The 20,998-nt window shown below is 43.5% G+C and overlaps 1 protein-coding gene across 4 annotated transcripts in view; it reads right to left on the reverse strand.

Annotated features, from left to right (window-relative positions):
- Window positions 1–14,344, reverse strand: part of LOC127583658 (cystathionine beta-synthase-like) — a 59,543-nt gene extending 45,199 nt beyond the window's left edge. Inside the window, exon 1 of one of the 4 annotated variants that reach the window (XM_052039865.1) lies at window positions 14,155–14,344. In XM_052039865.1, coding sequence (XP_051895825.1) covers window positions 14,155–14,171 — 17 coding nt within the window. In that variant the 5' untranslated portion in view covers window positions 14,172–14,344. Of the gene's footprint in view, window positions 1–12,145; window positions 12,167–13,686; window positions 13,898–14,154 lie in introns of those variants that run through there. The other 3 variants (XM_052039862.1, XM_052039863.1, XM_052039864.1) reach the window with 3 other exon arrangements.
- Window positions 14,345–20,998: the final 6,654 nt, after the last annotated feature.

Raw genomic sequence — 20,998 nt, forward strand, 5'->3', positions numbered from 1 at the left:
TCATCCCATTTTTACCTATGTTGCTGGTACACAAAAGTACAATGGCTATTGGCTGTTTGCCCTCCATTTTCAGGATGCTTTGCAGCTGCTCTGAAACATCCTTAACAACAGCACCAGGGAAGTAACACGCTCATCTCGGAGTTACATTTGTGGCTGCAGAAATGCCTTTCCCTCCCCCTGACAGCTGAATACCCCATCCCCCTCTATCCTTTTCTGTCTCCTTCGGACCTACCCAGGTCCTCTCATACTTTCTTCTTTCCAAACCAGATCCCTACCACCCACCATCACCCCCCACCCTCCCCTGCACGTACTCCGTCACCCACACACTAACCCCAGTGTTCCCATCTTTGGTTCCCTTATTTGGCTCCATGCTCCACCTTCCTTTCCTGTCACATTCCATCATCTGCAGCTCATTTATGCCTCCATCTCCCATCTTCTGTCATGATTTCCACCCTTCCCTCCCCACCTGCCAATCAACCCCTGCTCAGCTGGATCCACCTATCGCTTGCCAGCTCTTGTCCCATCCCTCCCCCTCACCTCTTTATACAGGCTATTTGTCCTCTACTCTTTCAGTTCAGATGAAGGGCCTCAACCCAAAATGTTGACTGTCCATTTTCCTCCACAGATGCTGCCTGACCTGCTGAGATCTTATGGCAGTTCATTTTTTGCACCCTATCATATTTTTCTTTCCCTCTAGTACAGCAGTGATACCTGTGATGCCACAAACTTCCCCTGAGAAATTTTCAACAATAATACCCAAAGCAGTATATATACTGGAGAGGTAGATGGCCACAGGGGAATTCCTACACTATCTGCCTTCCTGTAGTGAGACAGCACATGGCTGTCATGTGACAGTAATGACACTGACCCCCGCTGGTCAGAGGACAGCATTGCCCCTGGGATCGGAAGTGATACCGCTGTCAATCAAGGTGCGGCTCCACCCACCCCTCAGGTGTGAGAGTACCTTTTGTCTCTGAACTTGCCTGACCATAGGCTGTGGCAGGCACCTTTGTCCTTGACCCCCAAACCATTGGCCCATTTAAATCACTCAGTGAGGCTTTACCCAGCCTCCTAGCACCATAAAAAGGGTTGCAATTCCCTAGCCCTTCCTCTTTGACGACCCCAGGAGTAGTGAGACAACGCTGCAGAGGTCACTGGTAGGAGTGCATCACCATGTGGTTTGGGAGCATTAAGGGCCAATGCTAGTGTGGGTCAAGCATTGAAGTATTGTATCCTGAAGTTGTACATTGTTATTGTGTGCTTGTGTGTATCAGTGTGTATGTGTGAGTGTAACTTATCCTAGTTGCCATTCCCCCTCATGTTCGCGGTCTCCTGCGTGTGTGTGAGTGTGCATCTGTTCCCATCCATTCTGTCCCCGTGTTTGCCTTTAATGATTAAACTAGTTTTGATATCCAAAGCTCGTGTCTAGAGTCCTTCAACCTTAAGGCCGAAAAGAACCATTTCACACATCACTTCCTCTACACTGACTGGTAGTCAGCCCTTCCCTTCTTGCCTGTACAATCTTTACCTGGGGTATGACCACCCCACTAAACGTGCTATCCATGTACATCTCAGCATCACGATGCTCCACAATGAATCCATCTGCAGCTCCATTGCCAAAATGCAACTTACCAGTATTTACAGCTGGATATACTCCTGCACACCTGGTCGCAGGGACCTAACTGCTCACAAAGCACAGGCAGAAAATGCCACAGGTCTGAGCTGCCCTGCCATGAACTACCCCTAAATTAATTTCCTTAGTTAACCTTAATAATTAAAAAATACTGATAACGATAGAGATTTATTCCATTCCAAGTACTACTCACCTTAACATAAAGTCTTTACCTATATTTATTCTCATGAATGATCATGGAAAAATGATAGAAATACTCACCTCATTTTAATTACCAATCTAATTCCAGACCATTGCCAAGCCTGTGTGCTTTCAAGCTCTGTGGGTCGTACTTCCTGCACTGTATGTAAACTTTAAAAGTTTCAAAAGACTCAGCACCCACCTACCTGACTGGCAAAAATGTCACATCACTGAACCAATGGCCAGTGTTTGGAGATTCTGCACAGATTCTATGCACTGAAGCCCAGACACTTACCAAAGCCTACACTCTGCACTCCAAGGACCACTGAGTGCAGTGAAAGATGGGGATTTCTGTTACCCCATTCACAAACACATTCCTAAACAATCCAGTAGGTCGACAATTTCCATTTGCGTCTTTTTGAATCCACAGTTAGGTGGGCTTTGCAGACAATAAGAAAAAAATGACTAACAATGAAATTATGGGTGAGGGAGGTGAACACACGTGAATACTTTTTGCACTCAGCATGCATTTCTGCTGACACAGGAGACAACTTGCGTGAACAATTTGGGCTTGGGGAGATAAGATAGAAGCCAGGAGTTTATAGTTAACTAGAGTGCAGAGGAAATCAATAATCAACAGCAAAAGGGATTAGACCAAAATATAAAGATGTAGAACAGTAGCTCGACACAAATTAGGAACAGCAGCTATTTAAAATGAGATGTGTAAATTAGAATTGCAGTGAAGATTAAATTATAGAAAGACTAATAGGAGTACATTGAATAGGAAAAGGGAAAAGCATTGCTGTATTTTTTAAAAATTAATTTTAACATTATATACAGTTGTTTCTGTCATGTTAATATTGCAGTGATGAATCAACAGCTGAAATAGGTTATTAGTTCAATATTGGGGTTTGTTCAAATATCACAGAAAGCTTAAAATGAACAAAAGTAAAACTCTTTCAATGTGAAGGTGAGTGAGTTAAAGTAATAGTTAAGACTGTTTTAATTCTGATCTTCTGTAAACTGTAAACGTGTCTCAGATGGAACACTCCAAAATTTTATGTGCAGTATATTTTTAAAAGTTTGCATTTATATGAAAACATTAACAAAATAAAAGAACCAAAGGTACATCACAGGAGAAACATCAAAGAAAAATTGGACACCACGTGTATGAAGAAATGTTAGGCCAGGTGACCAAATGTGTACATGTGTTAAGGAGAATCTTGAAGTGGGAGAAGGGGCTAGGGAAATTTCAACAGAAAACCCAGAGCTACCCAGGCACAGCCATGAACAAAAGGGTGATGAAAATTGGGGATGCACAAGTGCCAGAATTGGAGAACCTCTGAGATTGGGGTTACAGGTTGGAGAAAATTATAGGTGACTGGATCTGACAAGATCGTGGAGGTTTTTGATAACAAGGGTAAGAATTTAAAAACAGAGGCATTCCCAGACCGAGAAGAATGTAGGGGTGATGGGTGAGTGGGTCTTGGTGTAAATCATTATAAATACAGCTGTGTTTTGCATGACTTTAGACCTTGCCATGCACCACCATAAAGATGATACAGAATAGGGGGCAGGGGGCAGGGCTTCAGATTTCTGGATCATTGGGATCTTTTTTGGGGGAGGCATGACCTATTCACTAAGGATGGGTTACACCTAAACTCCAAAGGGTCCAATATCCTGGCGGGAATGTTTAATTTAGCTCTTGGGGAGGGTTTAAACTAATCTGGCAGGGGGATGGAAACCAGGATGTTAGGATACAAGATGTTAAGGTAAGGGAGGAGGTTTATAGAAACAAGTCCAAGACAGTGTGCAGTGAGGATGGCAAGAAGGACAGGCAGGTGAAAAGTCAGGATGATTTGCTGAACAATAGAAGTACAACAAACCAGGATGTTAGGGTACAAGATGTTAGAATAGAGGATGAGGTATATAGAAACATGTCCATGATAGGGTGTAGTGAGGATGGTAAGAAGGACAGGCAGGTGAAAAGCCAGGATAATTTGCTGAACAATAGAAATACAACAAAATCAATAGCAGATACCGGACTAAACGTACTATAGTTAAATGCATGTAGCATTAGGACTAAAGTAGGTGACCTAGTGGCACAACTACAGATTAACAAATACGACATTGTGGCAATCACCGAGTCATGGCTTTATGACGGATGTGATTGGGAACTAAATGTCCAGGGGTACACAGTGTATAGGAAGGATAGGCGGGTAGGCAGAGGGGGAGGTGTGGCCATGATGGTTAGTAATGATATCAGATCAATAGAAAGGAAGGACATTGGGTCAGAAGAGGTGGAATCCTTATGGGTCGAGCTAAGAAATAGCAAGGGTAAAAGGACAATAGTAGCAGTTATATATAGGCCCCCCAATAGCAGTCAGGAAGTGGACTATAAGTTGCAGTTAGAAATAGAAAAAGCATGTCAGAGTGATAACATGAAGATAATTATGGGGGATTTTAACATGAAGGTGGACTGGGAAATCCAGCAAGGCAGTAGATCTCAGGAGAGTGAGTTTGTGGAATGTCTATGGGATGGCTTTTTGGAGCAACTTGTTGATAAGCCCACCAGGGGATCGGCTGTTTTGGATTGGGTGCTGTGTAATGAACCAGAGGTGATTAGGGAACTAAAGGTAAATAAACCATTAGGAACTAGTGATCACAATATGATTGAGTTCAGTTTCAAATTTGAGAAGGAGAAGCTGATAACTGGTGTATCAATTTTTCAGTGGAACAAAAGAAATTACAATGGTATGAGAGAGGAGCTGGCCCAAATTGATTGGAAGAGTAAGCTGGCTGGAGGGACAGCGGAGCAGAATGGATGGAATTTCTACAAGTAATAAGGAAATTGCAGGATAGATATATTCCAAGAAAAAAGGTCTTGAATGGAAAAAAGGCACAAATGTGGATAACGAGAGAGGTGAAGGCTAAAATAAAAGCAAAAGGGAGGGCATACAAGGAAGCAAAAATTAGTGGGAAAACAGAAGACTGGGAAACTTTTAAAAACCTGCAGAAAGAAACTAAGAAGGTCATTAGGAAAGAAAAGATGAATTATGAAAGGAAGTTGGCAGATAACATTCGAAAGGATACTAAGAGTTTTTTTAAATATATAAGGAGTAAAAGAGAGACATGGGTTGATATAGGACCAATCGATAATGGTGCGGGAGAGATTACAATGGAAGATAAAAAGATGGTAGAGGAACTAAATGAGTATTTTGCATCAGTCTTCACTGTGGAGAACATCAGCAATGTACCGGATAGTCAGGGGTCTCAAGGAATGGAACTGAGTTCAGTTAAGATTACTAGAAAGAAGGTGCTAGTGAGGGAGGTTATTAAGGGAGGTGCAGGTGAATCTCTATCTCACCTGAAAGGACTGTTTGGGTCCCTGGATGGAGGTACTGGAGGTGGTGTAGGGGCAGGTGCTGCACCTATGGCGGGGGCAGTGGAAATTTCCCAGGGTGGGAGGGGGTGGGTGGGGGAGGGGGTGCTGGAGTGAACTAGGGAGTCGCAAAGAGAGTGGTCCCTGCGAAAGGCAAAATGGGGTGGGGAGAGGAAGAAATGCTTGGTGGTGGGGTCCCATTGGAGATGGCGGGATTAATCGGGTGCAGTTAAACGGGCAGCTTTGCAAAACAATCAGGGTCTGCTTCAGCCAAGCGAGATGATGGGGAGTGTTAATTTGCCCCATCAGACAAGATCCCAGGGCTTTGTTAGTGTTTGTCACAAACCTTTCTCGGCTACACACCCATGGAGCCACCAGCCCTCTGGAAGATCGGAAATTTTATCTGTTCATTAAGAGTGGGATTTTTCTGCACTAATGATGGATGGGACTCTCGAAAACAATGGGAAGGTTTAGCAAAGGTGTGGAATCCTTTGTTATGCTCAGACCAAACAGGGCACAAAGCCCTCCTTGACTATAAAGATGCACCCCACAAGTGGATCCTTCGGAGCTTCTCCACGGGTTGGTTCACGGCCAACACCTGGCGACTGTCAATCCTCTTCGTGTCTTGGTGAAGTAGCCCGGGGCTCCCCTTCGGCGATAGACTGAGTGGCAGAGAACGCAACGTTGCTAAGAACTGGATGCCAATAAATATCATTGAGAACTGCAAATGTGAGCTCGATTTTACCAGGGAAGTGTTAAGTGAGAGAGTTTGGGTCTTTGGTCTTGTTTGTTTTAATTTGGGTTCGATTAAATTTGTGGTTAGAGCTGTAGTTTCCTTTGTGTTTTTAGTTGTGTTAAATAAAGTTACTCAAACTTTTCGTGAAATTGTGGTGTCTTTCATTACTGATTCTGTCATTCAAAAGGAACCCAAAGAACCCGAGTCCTGTTTTAATACATTTGGTGCTGCGTGCAGGGTTCATTTCTGAACAATGCTTTGGGGAAAGAAAGACGGAGATAGGCCAGGAGAATTTTTTATTCCTGGCCGGGTGGATAACGCCGAGGGTTTTGGTACTCTGGCTAATTTAGTAGCACTTAAACATGAGCCAAAGACTTGGGGAACTCGGTCGTTGCAAGGGCCAGCGAAGCTCGCTCATCAGGTGACCCAGATGGTACGGGAAGCGGGCTTTCCGTATAAAAAGGGCACCGCTGATGCTGCATTTTGGATGTTTATGGCTGCACTCCTGGATTGGGAGCAACAAATAAATGCTTTGGGAAAAGAAGTTTCTGGGTTGGAAAATGAGTTAGAGGAGAAGGGGAGGCAGTTGAATTTAGCACATGAAATGGTGCACAGAACCCAGAATGGGCTGAGAGAGCTGAACAGTCAGGGGCCATGCTCACCTGCCGGCTTGCTATGGCTAAACAAAAAGAAATGGCGGAGAAGATTGATTGCACCCCAGACCAATAAACGTGCGAACTGTGATGATAAAAGGTTGGGATCCAGACGCATGGGATGGGGATATCTGGTTTGACCCTGACGACAGACAGGTAGATCAACCCATGGAGGGAGTGGATGATAACAAATGTCCCTATCAGGTCCACCACCTCAAAACTATAGTGAATAAGCATGAGGATGAATGGGGTGGTGAACGTAGGGAGCAATATGAGGATCAGGATGACCAAGAACAGCAGGGACCCCAACGGCATGCCCAGCGACGGCAGGTCATTACCCGGGATTATAGTGGAACGGAGTTGAGGGATTTGAGGGATAGATGTTGTCAGCAGAGGGGACAGTCACTCACAGCCCTGCTAGCCCGAATCTGGGATGTAGGCGGGGATGAAATTGAACTGTCCACTGCCGAAGTGGCTGTGCTGGGATCCATCAGCCCACACCGCTGGGTCAATGCAGCTCTACAGGGTGGTTCGGCAACAACTCCCTGTTTAGTTAGGTGGTGCACGCTATTGGACAGCGTTACCCCAGCCTGATAGACTGGCACATAAGCCCAGCAGAATGGAGCACACCTGAACAAGGTGTACAGTGGCTGTGGTAAATGGCCATTCAAGGCACAATATATGAAGATCAGTCAACGGGCCTAGATGATGCCCCTTTTACCCAGGGACTCCAAGCGAGACTAGTACAGTCATCTGCTAGTTTGTTAAGAGGGGTGGTGTTGGCACTAACTACCTCTGTGCTAGGTAAATCGATAAGAGAGACAGCGGTTGCTATGAGAACATTGGAAAAAGTGATAGAGGGAGGAGCAAGATGCGATCTATTGGAAAAGCATCTCCACGTAAACAATGGGGCAGTGACGGGTCAAAGGCTGTTCGGAAAGATCAGCGGCGAATTGTCAAACTGTCTCAGGGACCAACTCGCAAAGAAACGTTTCCAGCTCTGTTGAAGGCAGGGTACTGAGAGAAGAGATCGATGGTATTACTACCACAACAATGCACGCTATGTGGAAGGAAAAGTGTGGGCAGGGGAATACAAGGGTAACATCTTCCACACACCCAGATGCATGACTGTATCCTTCCCTGGAGAGTCTGAACCAGATTATTCGGGATCTAGAGAAGCAAGGGACAGCTATGCCTGGGTCAAATAGTGGATGGAAGGCCAGTCAGCCTGTCCCATAGGGGCACGGCCAGGGTCCCCTGTTTGTGTATAGGATTTCACAAGCCCCGACGGGGGACCGGAGGCCATATGCCCCAGTTACTGTTTTCCAGGAGAAGGGAAATCAACAGCAATTAATGGCATTATTGGACACGGGCACTGAGCATTCCTTGGTACCGAGCAACCCAGACGTTCATAAGGGAAAACGAAAATGGGTAGAGGGATTCGGGGGGAAACCGTCACCCGTGACAGAGGTACTGGTGACATTGTCAGTAGATAATGGCCCCAAAATGCAAGCCCAGGTATTGGTATGCCAGCTGCCAGAAATGATTTTGGGAATGAATGTACTCAAGGGCATGAGTGAAAAAACAAATGTAGAAAAATTTACGTTATGGGATTTGGAAGGCCGATGTTCTTACATTGGGGAATGCTAAATGGGAGCTTTTGCACATACCTCCACCCAATCGGGTAGTTTTCCAAAAAACAGTACAGAAACTGCCAGACCCAGCGACCCAGTACACCCCGTTGTAGAAATGGGGTGGGGGGAGGGGGCGGTCCCATTCGATGATTTGTCGATGGAAGAGAAACAGTGCACTTGGTTCACAGGCGGGACAGCCAAGTAGAAAAACGATGGGCAGGGGTGGAAGGCAGCTGCCTTAAATCTGATCACTGGACAAGTCCTTACAGAAGCAGAGACAAGAGGATTTAGCCAACTGGCAGGATTGGTAGCTATAACCTTGCCCCTGAAAGAGACAGTGAGTGACATCCATATCTACACAGATTCGTGGGTCTGTGCAAGCGGTTTGGCGGGATGGATGACGAAATGGCAAAGTCAGGACTGGAAGATAGTGGGTAAGTCCCTGTGGGGAGCCTGACATTGGCAGCAGTTGTGGGACACAGGCCGGACTAGGAAAATCACCATATTTCACGTGGATGCCCATCAAAAGGGGGATGATCCCATGATAATGTACAACAATGAAGAGGATCGCCTAGTGCAAATCGGTAAGGCAACAATAGCGGAAGAGGATTTACATGAGAAACCTGTTAACGAATAAAACCAACAGCGGTAACGCCTCAGACCACGGGACGCTTCAAGCAAGGGGAGAGGCCAGCACAAATATGGCAAGTTGATTATGTAGGGCCCTTGCCTCCTCACAAGAATTTTAAATACCTACTCACTGTGGTGGACACCTATTCGGGGGTATTAATGGTAAACCCCGCTACTCAAGTAGACCGGAAGAGCACTATTAACGGGATACAGAGCCTGGTACAGGCATATGAGGTACCTGCAGGAATACAGTCAGATAATGGAAGCCATTACACCGAGCAACAAGTTCAAGAATGGGCTGTACAAAATGGTGTGAGCTGGTTATTTCACATTCCCCATTACCCCCAAGCTTCCGGGTTAATTGAAAGGTTGAATGGTCTCCTGAAACAGCAGATTTGTGTGCTGACCCCCACAGATACATTGCAGGGATGGCATTCTGTGTTATCCTTAGCACTGTATAATCTGAACAACAGAGCCGGACCCCTGGGCACCCCTATGAGTAGGATGATTCAGTCAGACCCTTTTGTCGCACCTGAATCAGACGTAGAGGAGGAGAAAACTCCCTCAGCCAGACAAAAAATATGGGTGAATTGGTCTAACCAAGCCCTGCAAACAGGGTGCTGTGATAGCAAACAGCAACAGCGATACCTGTTGAGCCATGTTAATGGGGGCTGAAAAACCCATTTGTATCGATCATGGTAAACTGACTAAAAAGAATGAAATGGTAATGTTGAGACTGCCTTTTCTGTCATTACAGGATAACATATAAGGATCAAAAAGCTGGAAAGAGCGTTGCAAGGAGAGCAGTGATTTTCACGTTTATGTGGCATTGTCAGACTTCTCTTGTACTGACTTTTATGAGCACAAGTATCGCGAATTGTACTCAAAAATCTGAGTAAGCAGTTTTTGCTTATAATTAGTTTTATAGTTTTATTGCATTGCAATGTTATATTACAACACCATAGAGATTTGCATGTAAATACCTATTTGCAGATGTCACATAGCTCTGCTAAAAGTGTTAACATAACAAGCTGTTGGGTGTGCTTGCACATTCCCATACATTCCCCAGGGGGTAGGTGGGGGGGGGGGGGGGGGTGGTGGTGGAGAAATCCCATTGCGTCCTGTCCCCCTTAATGGAGCTGAAGTTTTATCTTGGTTAGCTTTTGATAATAATACTCACTCATCACTGCCGAAGAAACTATCCTGTCCTAACATTACTCTGAAATATAACTATCGGCATTTTGAAGGATGGTATTAATCGTCAGTATGACACTTCCCGTATGTGGTTAAGATGAAAAACAAGCAATAATTTCCTTGTTGCAACAGCTACCAATGGCTGGATGTAACTAAAGGGTTAAAAGAACCATCTTTCTCTGTTAGGACCATCTGTTTCTCCCAGGAATATTTGTTTTGCCCCTTCATATCTTGCTGAAGAACCTCGGGGCTCCCCTTCAGTGATAAACTGAGTGACAGAGAACGCAACGTTGCTAACTACTGGATGCCAATAAGTGTCACGGAGAACTGCATGCAAATGTGAACTCGACTTTACCAGGGAAGTGTTAAGTGAGAGAGTTTGGGTTTTTGGTCTTGTTTCTTTTAATCTGGTTTGGATTAGATTTGTGGTTAGAGCTGTAGTTTTCTTTGTGTTTAGTTGTTTTTAGCTGTGTTAAATAAAGTTACTCAAACTCGTGAAATTATGGCGTCTTTCATTACCAATTCTGTCATTCGAAAGGAACCCAAAGAACCCGAGTCCTGTTTTAATACATTGACCTGGTGCTCTGGTTCCCATCCCAATGCCAAACTAGTTTAAACCCTCCTGAGTAGCAGCAGCAAACCTCCCCACTAGGATATTGGTTCCCCTCCAGTTAAGGTGATGCCTGTCCCTCATGTACCGGTCCCCCCTACCCCAGAAGAGCTTCCAATGATCCAAGAACATGAAACCCTGCCCACCTGCACCAGCTCCTCAGCCACGCATTCACCTGTTTTATCTTTCTATTCCTGCCCTGACAAGCACGTAGCACCGGGAGTAATCCAGAGACTACTACCTTCGAGGTGCTGCTTTTCAGCTTCTTTCCTAACTCCCTATACTCACTGTGCAGGTCCTCTTCCCCATGTCGTTGGTGCCAACATGCACCACAACCTCTGGCTGCTCACCCTCCCCCTTGAGAATGTTCTTCAGCCGTTCTGAGACATTCTCGACCCTGGCACCCAGGAGGCAACACATCTTCCTGGCGTCTCTTTTGAAGCTAAAGAATCTCCTGTCGGTCCCCCTAACAATCGAGTCTCCTATCACTATTGCTCTTCCTGACTTCACCCTTCCCTGCTGAGTCTCAGATCTGGCCACAGTGCTACTGACCTGGCTGCTGTTGCTGTGCCCTGATAGGTCACCCCCCACCCACCCCGCCAGCAGTATCCTTAGGGGTATACTTGTTGTGTAGGCAGGCACGGTAGTGTAGTGGTTAGTGTAACGCTATTACAGTGCCAGTGACCCGGGTTCAATTCCCGCCGCTGTCTGTAAGGAGTTTTGTATGTTCTCCCCGTGTCTGCGTGGGTTTCCTCTGGGTGATCCGGTTTCCTCCCACATTCCAAAGACGTATGGGTTAGGAAGTTGTGGACATGCTATGTTGGCGCCAGAAACGTGGCGACACTTGCGGGCTGCCGCCAGAACACCCTACGCAAAAAGATGTATTTCACTGTGAGTTTTGATGTACATGTGACTAATAAAGATATCTTATCTTACCTCTACCTTTCCTGGTTGTCATCCAACTATCTGCAGCCTGCGCCTTAGGTGTGACCACCTTGCTAAAACTCTTATCTATGATGCTTTCAGCATCCCAGATGATCCTAAGTGCATCCAACTCCAGCTGGATTAGCGCGACTCTATTACAGCACCAGCAATCGGGGTTCGATTCCCGTCACTGACTGTAAGGAGTTTGTACATTCTCCCTGTGTCTGTGTGGGTTTCCTCCAGGTGCTCCAGTTTCCTCCCACATTCCAAAGACGTACGGGTAGGTTAATTTGGGTTTAAGATGGGCGGCGCGGACTCTTGGGGCCGGAAGGGCCTGTTACCACGCTGTAAATAAAATTCTAAAAAAAAAATTCTATAAATTCCATTTCCTTCACATGGTCAGTCAGGAGCTGCAGCTGGGTGTACTTCCTACAGTTGAAGTCACCAGGAACACCGAGAGTCTCCCTGATCTCCCACTTCCTACAGGAGAACCATGCCACTGTCTTAACTGCCATTCCCACTACTCAAATAGGAAGAGTAATTTTAAGGAAAACCTTACCTGCTCTTACCTGATTGGCTCAGCCTCCTCTCAACAAAGCCTCTTGAACCAAAGTCTCAGCACTTGTATTCAACTACAGCACTCACAGCTCAAACACAGCTGCTCCCAAAAATGGCCACTCCAAAATGGCTGCTCTTCTAGACCCTGCTTCCTTTTACACTTGCAAACAAATTTTAAAACACTGCTGGCTCCTCCCTTCTGCTGTTCAGGCTGCTGAACTCGAAACACAAGTTCTTAACTGAAAAACAACTTTTAAAACACTGCTGGTTCTTCCCCTCTGCTGTTCAGGTGGCTGGGACTCAAAACTCAAGTTCTTACCTGAAAAACAATGTTTAAAACATTGCTGGCTGCTCCCCTCTGCTGCTGGGACTGGAAATAAGATGGATTTGTTTCTTGTGAGCACAGAATTGAATGTGGATCCAAGGATTCAAAGTTATTTTATTATTAATACGCACAAAGCATCATAGCCTTACACACAAATCATCATACTGGGTTAAGTCAGCCCTGAAGATCTTTCAGTCAGTTATAGACAACTTGCTGCAAAGAGTCACCAGATGTCCAAAACCAAGAGGATGACATTGTTTTCTCCGAATCTGAGCTGGAGCACCTGAAGATAGTGGGGAGGTTACTAAACAACAGTGCAATGCTAAAATAAAACAGGTGTGCTTTTTCCTAGCCTGAAGTAGCTTAATTGAGCTTTGGAATTACCATGCACAGGGTCCTGTCCAGGAGAAAGTGGCAGCATACTTTGTCGCATTCCTCACTGTAATGGAATCTGACAAATCCCCTTACCATCCATTATCCAATGGGGAGGCAAGGGATCCAAATGGTCCATGAGATTGGCTGACATTATTTCTAATTATGTATTGGATTGACCAGCGCAGGGTACTCCCACTCAAGATTGTGTTGGGTCACTGGTTATAAATATGATTGAGCCTGGCATAACCTAACTGGGAGGAATAAGTAGAAAAGCTAAGGACAGCAGAGACAGTAGTTCTATAATGCAACCATTGATAAGCAGGACACACTCGGTGGTTCTAGGTGGGTTAATTTAACATTACTTCCCCTCACACTCATATGGCTTTGGATTATTATAGATCAAACCTAGTACCGGTAATTTCCTGAATGTACCTCCCTCTATTTACACCCCCTACGAACACAAGTAAGAAGAATTAAAATGACAAGAAGTATCCCATCAGGGTCTGGGAGGACACTCTTCTGGCTAGAAAATGAGATGGTCGGAAGTAAGAACAAAGAAGTACAGTGAAAGGAAGGAAGATTAGGTAACAAACACCTGGTGGGAAAATCAATGGGAGAACATACAGTAGCTGAAGTAACTTCCCACCCCACGTGAACTATCTGGAGAACAGGACAAGGAAATGAGAATGTTCTGGGAAATGACAGCTTGTGAAAGTTACAACCTGCACATCGCCCACATCAGACACAACTCCAATCCCATTTAAACTCTCTTCAAATATCGTCATGCTTAATGCTGCTCCCCTTTCCCACTCTGAATCATTATCTGGGTTCAATCTCCCAGACAGATCTTACCTCTAAGTCAATTCATCCTGTTTGCTTGTATTGCAGTCAACGTACAGTATGTCTTTTCTTTCTTTTTGTCTCCTTGTCACTTTGTCACTCTGTTCGATTTCTTTCATCTATATCTTTCTCACTTTCTCAGGCACACAAACATAGACACACACACTCACTTCTCCCCCATCCCTCTTGTATGTCACTTTTATGGATACGTTCTCTGTTTATCCTCCCACTATTTCCTCCATTCTTCATTCTGTGATATTGTGACAGTCTGATAAATTGCAAAAGCACCAACAGACACTCTGATAATTACGGAACCAATAGTTGAGGTAATTGTGCAACAGTGCCCACAGAAATTTGAAGGAGTTAAAGAAACACATCCATGTGTGGATAAGGACTGAACTTACAGCTGCATAATTCACAATAAAGAACTAAGCGATGTATTGGAAGGTATGCAAAGAAATGTATAAAAAGATGACTTACAAGATAACCTGCAGCATTGACTCTGGACGCCAACCCCTGAAGAAGACAACCCTGAGACAGAGACTCGGAGAGGAACTCACCAGATCAAACCCCTATCAAGTTCATCCAGGACTAATGATATCTAACTACCAGCAGTGAGTTTTGGAAGTTGTGAAATTACACTAAAGAATTGTATAACGAAGAAGTTGTGAAACTAAATAGTTAAATAATTGTTTGAACAATGGAGTGAATCTTTGAGTTATTTGAATTAATTGCAATTTTGATTAGCAACTGTGCTGATTTAATTGGCAATGTGTGTGGGCTTGATAACAGGTATTTTTAAATCATCATTAAATTATCTAAATATGTACTAAAGACCAGTTTAGTCGTACCACGGTTACCTGCACTTGTGGTTGCATTACAACTGCCAGTACTGGATAATTTAATCATGTTATCACTAGGTTGTTGCAGTATGACCATAAGCATAAGACATTAATGGGATTGTGGTGAATAGTTCTGTGATACTAGTTAAATAACAATTGCCCAAAAGGGTAGAAGTTTCAGGTAACGGAGACCCATTGGTAATGGGATCCCCTGGAGATGTGTTATTTCAGTATAGTATCCAAACCTGTGGTAATTATGGGTCATTATGAGTCAATTGGGAATCTTCTTGTGAAATGGACAGCCTGATAAATTGCAAAATCACAAACAGACAATCCAATAATTACAGAACTAATGGTTGAGGTAACCGTGCAACAGAAATTTGAAGGAGTTAAAGAAACACATATGTGTATATATAAGGACTAAGCTTATAGCTGTATAATTGGCAATAAAGAATGTAGCAATACTTGTAGGGTATATGAAGAAACGTATAAAGGTGCCTTGCAAGATAACTGGCAGCAGTGACTCTGGACACCAACCCTTGAAGAAGACGACCCTGAGTCAGGGACTCAGAGAGGAACTCACCGCATCAAACCCTAACCACTCTCTCTATGCCTCTCATAATCTTATACAACTCTATCAAGTCGCCTCTCATCCTGCGTCGCTCCAAAGAGAAAAGCCCTAGCTTGCTCAACCTTTCCTCATAAGACATGTTCTCTCATCCAGGCAGCATCCTGGTAAGTCTCCTCTGCACCCTCTCAAAAGCTATATAATGAGGCGACCAGAACTGAACACAATACTCTAAACGTGATCTAACAAGAGTTTTATAGAGTTGCAACATTACCTTGCGGCTCTTGTACTCAGTTCCCTGACTTGGATCCCAACATCCCTCTGATCCTTCTCACTGCTAAGAATCCTGCCATTAACCTTGTACTCTGCCTTCAAGTTTGATCTTCCAAAGCGTATCACTTCACACTTTTCTGGATTGACCATTCTCCCCGTGTCTGCGTGGGTTTCCTCCGGGTGCTCCAGTTTCCTCCCACATTCCAAAGACATACAGATTAGGAAGTTGTGGGCATGCTATGTTGGCACCAGAAGCGTGGCGACACTTGCAGGCTACCCCCAGAACACTACACAAAAAGATGTATTTCACTGTGTGTTTCGATGTACATGTGACTAATAAAGATATCTTATCTATTTTTTTTAAACTTTCTACCCAACTCTCCAAATTCTCTTTGCAGGGCCTCATCTCTGTTCCTGCCTATGTCATTAGTACCAATATGGACCATGATATTGACTGCTCACTCTTCCCTTCCAGTGTGTCTGTGCCCAGTTCGAGACATCATTGATCCTGGCCCCAGGGAAGCAGAACATCATCCTGGAGTCTTGCTTACAGACACAGACATGCCTGTCTGTGCCTGTGACTAATGAGTCTCCTATCACTATTGCTCACCTAGACTTTGCCCTATCCTGCTGTAAAACAGAGCCAGTCACAGTCCCACTGATCTGGCTGCTGCTGTCATTTTCACCCAAGATGCCATCACCCCCCCCCCCCCCACACACCCCACCCCACAGTATGCAAAACAATATACTTGTTTAAGAGGGGGACAGCTGCAGGAGACTCCTGCTTTACCTCCCTGCCCCTCCTAGTGGTAACCCATCTATCTGGCTGAACTTTTGGTGTGACCACCTCCCTGAAACTCCTGACTATGCTGCTCTCTGCCTCCTGTATGCTCCTCATCGAGTCCAGCTACCACTCTAACCGATCCATGTGGTCTGAGAGGAGCTGCAGTTGGACACACTTCCAGCAGATATAGTCGTCAGGGACACTTGACTGCTCCCTCTTCTCCCACATCTCACAGGAGGAGTATATCATTCCATTGACTCCCATAACTGTCCCTTTAATAAACTAGCAATTTAAGAAAAAGGAAAAATCTTGCCTTGTCTTGTCTTGGCTTGGCTTGATGCTGCTTGCCCTCCTCACTAAAGCCCAGTGTTCACCAGAGTCTGCACTTTGACATATCAGCAGCACTTTGACCTCAAGCAGCCCTTCGACCTCAAGCAGCCCTTCTCAAAATGGCTGGTCTGCTAGAGACCACCTCCCTTTTACTTGCTGCTAACCCTGTCAGCTGCTCACCTCCAATAGACCTTTCAAACTCCAGCTGCTCCTCTTCGGTTTGTTCTACTTAAGTTGTTTTCATTGATTTATCATACTTGACATTATGCAATATGGCATCCAGCTGTGTCCATCTGAACAATATTAGTTATTGTATAATGGACTAATTTGCTCATGCATAACAGATCTGGGACTATTGGAATGGTATGAGCATAAATCAAATTTCAATGGAACAAACACTTTTAAAAATCTTTGATTGTCACAGATGCATCCTAAGAATAAGTAATGATGAGCAAATTAGTTAAAGAGATTTTGTCAAATCATTTAATATTCTTTATCATGTTATAAATAAAGAACATAATGATGTAACCAGCTGTGACATTAGTGCAATATGGCTATGTTAGGAAGTAATAAAGCACATCCAGACTTTTCACCTTGGAATGGAAAAGATATTTTGCTTATGAAGTTATTTCCACTTGACAGACTCTTAATTTTTCTCAACTGTAATACTGGTCCAATTTTCCTTTATTCAAACTTGCTACAAGTGAATACAATGTGCAAAAGATGAGTTCCAGCTGCAACTACATTTGGGAAGAGGGTTGGCATAATGAAGTAAGGGCACAGAACATATTGTCATGTTCTCAATCCATCACTATTTTCAACAAGATCTCATTTTTCATAGACAATTGGATGCCCCACCTGAATAAGGCAGGAGCCTCATGAAAATGTGCAAATCGACTTATGAATTTTTGGGGAAAAAATATCAGTTTCGGACATGGACTAAAATCCGCAGAGGAATATTGAAGGCTTAGGGCTGGAGGAGAGACTTACTGAGATATGAACATCTCCAATAATTGTGAAGCAACATGGTGAATGTATTGCCAAGATTCCCATAGATCAATATTTCAAGCAACATTGTGAATATACTCTCAAAATACACTTAAAATTTCATTAATGTCACCAGAGGACACAATTATCGTACTGTAGAGCAATTTTTGCATTACTGATACAATGTACAAGACAGTGATCTATTTTGATTTTGTAGCTCATTGCATATGGAACTGATGTCAGTTTGGCTGAATAGAATCACAATTCCTAATGGGATGTCTGTGCTTTGCTCAGGGTTCTACCTTATACACACAGTAGATGTGGACAAGTCACCCTATTACAGATGCAAGTCTTTAACTGTTTTTGACTGGAAATTGTTTGTATAATATCCTACATGATGCTCTCAGATAATTAACATATCCAGCTTGGATAATAATTTTAATGTGTTCTGAACTGATCAAATAGAAAGTCTGACCATTAATGACCATTATTTAATCACAAAAAATAATAATAATTTCCACCCTCACAATACCGTCTACACTAAAATAAACATCTATTATCATGAACCTCTGTAATTGCTCTCTTTGCTTGAAGTTAACTCCGTATACTCTACTTCACTCCTCTCATTGAGACCATCAGAGCATGTGTTATTAAGCACCATAAAAAGAAACTGAGAAGAAATAAATCTTTAGCAATTAAGTCATAGCAACATTCCTTCCTCCATCTGCTGAGAATCCACACAATGAGGGTTTCTGTTTCTGTTCAGATTATGGCCATTAGTTCCAGACATTGAAGCAGCCATAATCAGGCAAGTGGCACTGGAGCCTCTTTCAGAAATCTTCTTGAAAGTTCAATTGCAAAGCAGAAAAAATAGCTAGGGGTCAAAGGTTCATAATCAGGAAAGTCAGTTATCTTCATTGTGGATGGTAATATCTGTACATGCCCACTGGCCAAGGGTTCCTGTGAAGATAATGTTCCAATAACTTTATTAAACATCATTGAGTCTCGATCACTTTCATGTTTCAGGCACATTCTGTTAGTTCAGTTTGTGCAGGAAACTTTCAGCCAGTCTCAGAAGTATCGCCATGATTAGGATTCAGACAGATCTATATGTAAGCACTGATTGATAGCTTAATTGGCCACTGTAAATTGCTCCTTGTGTCCAGCTGAGTGGTAGAATTTTAGGAGGAGTTGATGGGAATGTGGGGAGAAACAAATGGGTTAGTGTAGGATTAGCGTAGATGGGTTCTTGATGATCATCATGGACTCGATGGGCTGAAGGGCCTGTTTCTGTGCTATAGCTCTCTATGACTTTCCAACTCTAGGTACCACCTGCCGGCTGCTCTTCACCAGCTTTTTGTTGATTGATCTCCTTGTCATTGTCGCACACAGTTGTGATGTTTCTCCAATATTTCAGGTGAAAAAAATCTGCCGCAAAGTATGCCTACTACAGGAGCAATGCCACATTCATTTGAGTAAAGGGGGACCAAACTAAATATATGGTCATTTATATATTTAAATTGCTTAAATTTAGTTAAAATTATTTTTATTGTTTCAAAGTGTTCTTCAGTGTGTTAAATGTTTTAGATTTTGTTTACATTTTAAGGAAACTAAATACCTTTTTAAAATGGTTTAACTGATTTTTAATAGCTTTGGAATGTTTATTAATGTCAGGGAAAAAACAAAATGCAGACTGACAATTGTGTAGTCAAATATATGAGCATACATTAGCAACTGGAGTAGGTCATTTGGCCCCTTGATCCTGCTCTGTCACTCAACAAGATTTGGTTGTAACATCAGCTCTGCGTTCCTGCCCACCTGGTAACCTTTCACCTGGCTGATCAAGAATCTATCTAGCTCTGCCTTAAAAATATTCAAAAACTTTGCTTCCACCAACTAATGATGAAGAGAGTTCCAAAGGCTCGCGACCCTCAGAGAGAAAACAAAACTTGCCTCATCTCTGTTATAAATGTTGGACAGAAATCCTGTATTTTTTCCACAGAGGAATTTTTGGCTGGTTTACAAACTTAATGGCAGTCAGCTGATTTTTAAATTATTTTAATATGTTCACATGGGGTTTAGAATAACATAAAGGCAGTCTTTCTCTGTCATTTCAATGTGCCAGTCCATTTTCCCCCAACCTCTCATATTCTAGCTGCTATTCCCTTCACATCACACTCCTTCCCTTTAATCAAGTCGATGCCTTTGTATTCTCTCCCCATTCCACACCACCTGAGTTATTTCACCTCCTAGTCACCATCTATCCCCGCATTTACTTGCTGTTATGCAGGACTAAATATTACTGTAGTCTATGGGCAGGATCCCTTAATTTCATAAGAGTCTGAATGGGCTGCATCCAGTAGTTGCAATCCCTTCCAGTGGGAGTAAAAGGTACAGGTCTATCATGACACTGAGGGGGATGATACAGGCAAAGCAAGAAAGGGGCGGAGCCAGGCTTGGCACTGAGGGGGAGGAGTCTGGCTTGATGCTGCTGGGGAAGAACCTTGAATGGCAGAGAAAGGGTGGGGCTAGAGTGGAGCTGAATGGAAGGAGCTCAGCACTGCTCTGCAGGAGCCTTTCATGATACAAATGGTGCTGTGAAGAAAGGGACTGTGGGATAGAGGCAGAAGTGGCACTGAAGGGAAAAATTTGAACAGTTGATTTTTTTTACCTCAAAACACAGATAACTGGACCGCACCGTTAAGACTGTGGGAAATGCAGGCAGCAGCCACGTATCCTACAGCCGCCAAACTGGACAAAGACTGACACAATTATTTAGCCTGGATTTCTTTTTAACTTTAATTCCGCCATCCAGTTTATTTCAAATGAAACATTTAGTTCCTCTGTTGAAGTTCCCCGAGCTCTCAGCAAGTTGAATCATCTACAGTCAGACTTCACTACAGATTCACACTCCGTTGCACAAGTCTCTTGGCTGTATTGTTGATCTTCCCCTCTGGTCTCACTATGGGTACTTCCCCCTTTAACAAAGAGCAGAATTAGAATAGCTTGCATCAAACTGCAATAGTATTGTATATAGACAAAAAAATAAACAAAATAATGATGATGAAAAAAAATTTCAATTGCCAGGTCTTTATAATAAAAGCAGAAAATGCTCGCAATTCACATCAGGTCAAACAGCATCTGAATAAGACAAGATAAAACAATTATTAGGAGCAGTTACTCAAAAATTTAATCCACAATATTAGCCAATCACTCTCTTCGTTACTGCAGATTTTGACCATTTTCCAGTTCCATTCAGATTACTCACAATTTTTCCTCTATGTTTGTTCAGGCTCTAAACTTTGGTTCCTTCTATCTTCAGCCCTTAACTTTTGATTGCTTTTTAACTATAAAACTCATAAACTCAGTAAACACCATTTAATCCCTGATATCCCTAATTAAGATCCATATTCCACATTCCAGGAATAGTGGGAGGAGGTGGGTGGGATAGAAAGGAACCAGTTAGTCCTTAAGCTCCAGCTATCATGCTGTAAAAAGCACCACTAATGCAAACCCACCTCATGGTGTCGTGTATGTACT

This window comes from Pristis pectinata, chromosome 27 (genome assembly GCF_009764475.1).
Source record: "Pristis pectinata isolate sPriPec2 chromosome 27, sPriPec2.1.pri, whole genome shotgun sequence".
Lineage (NCBI taxonomy): Eukaryota > Metazoa > Chordata > Chondrichthyes > Rhinopristiformes > Pristidae > Pristis > Pristis pectinata.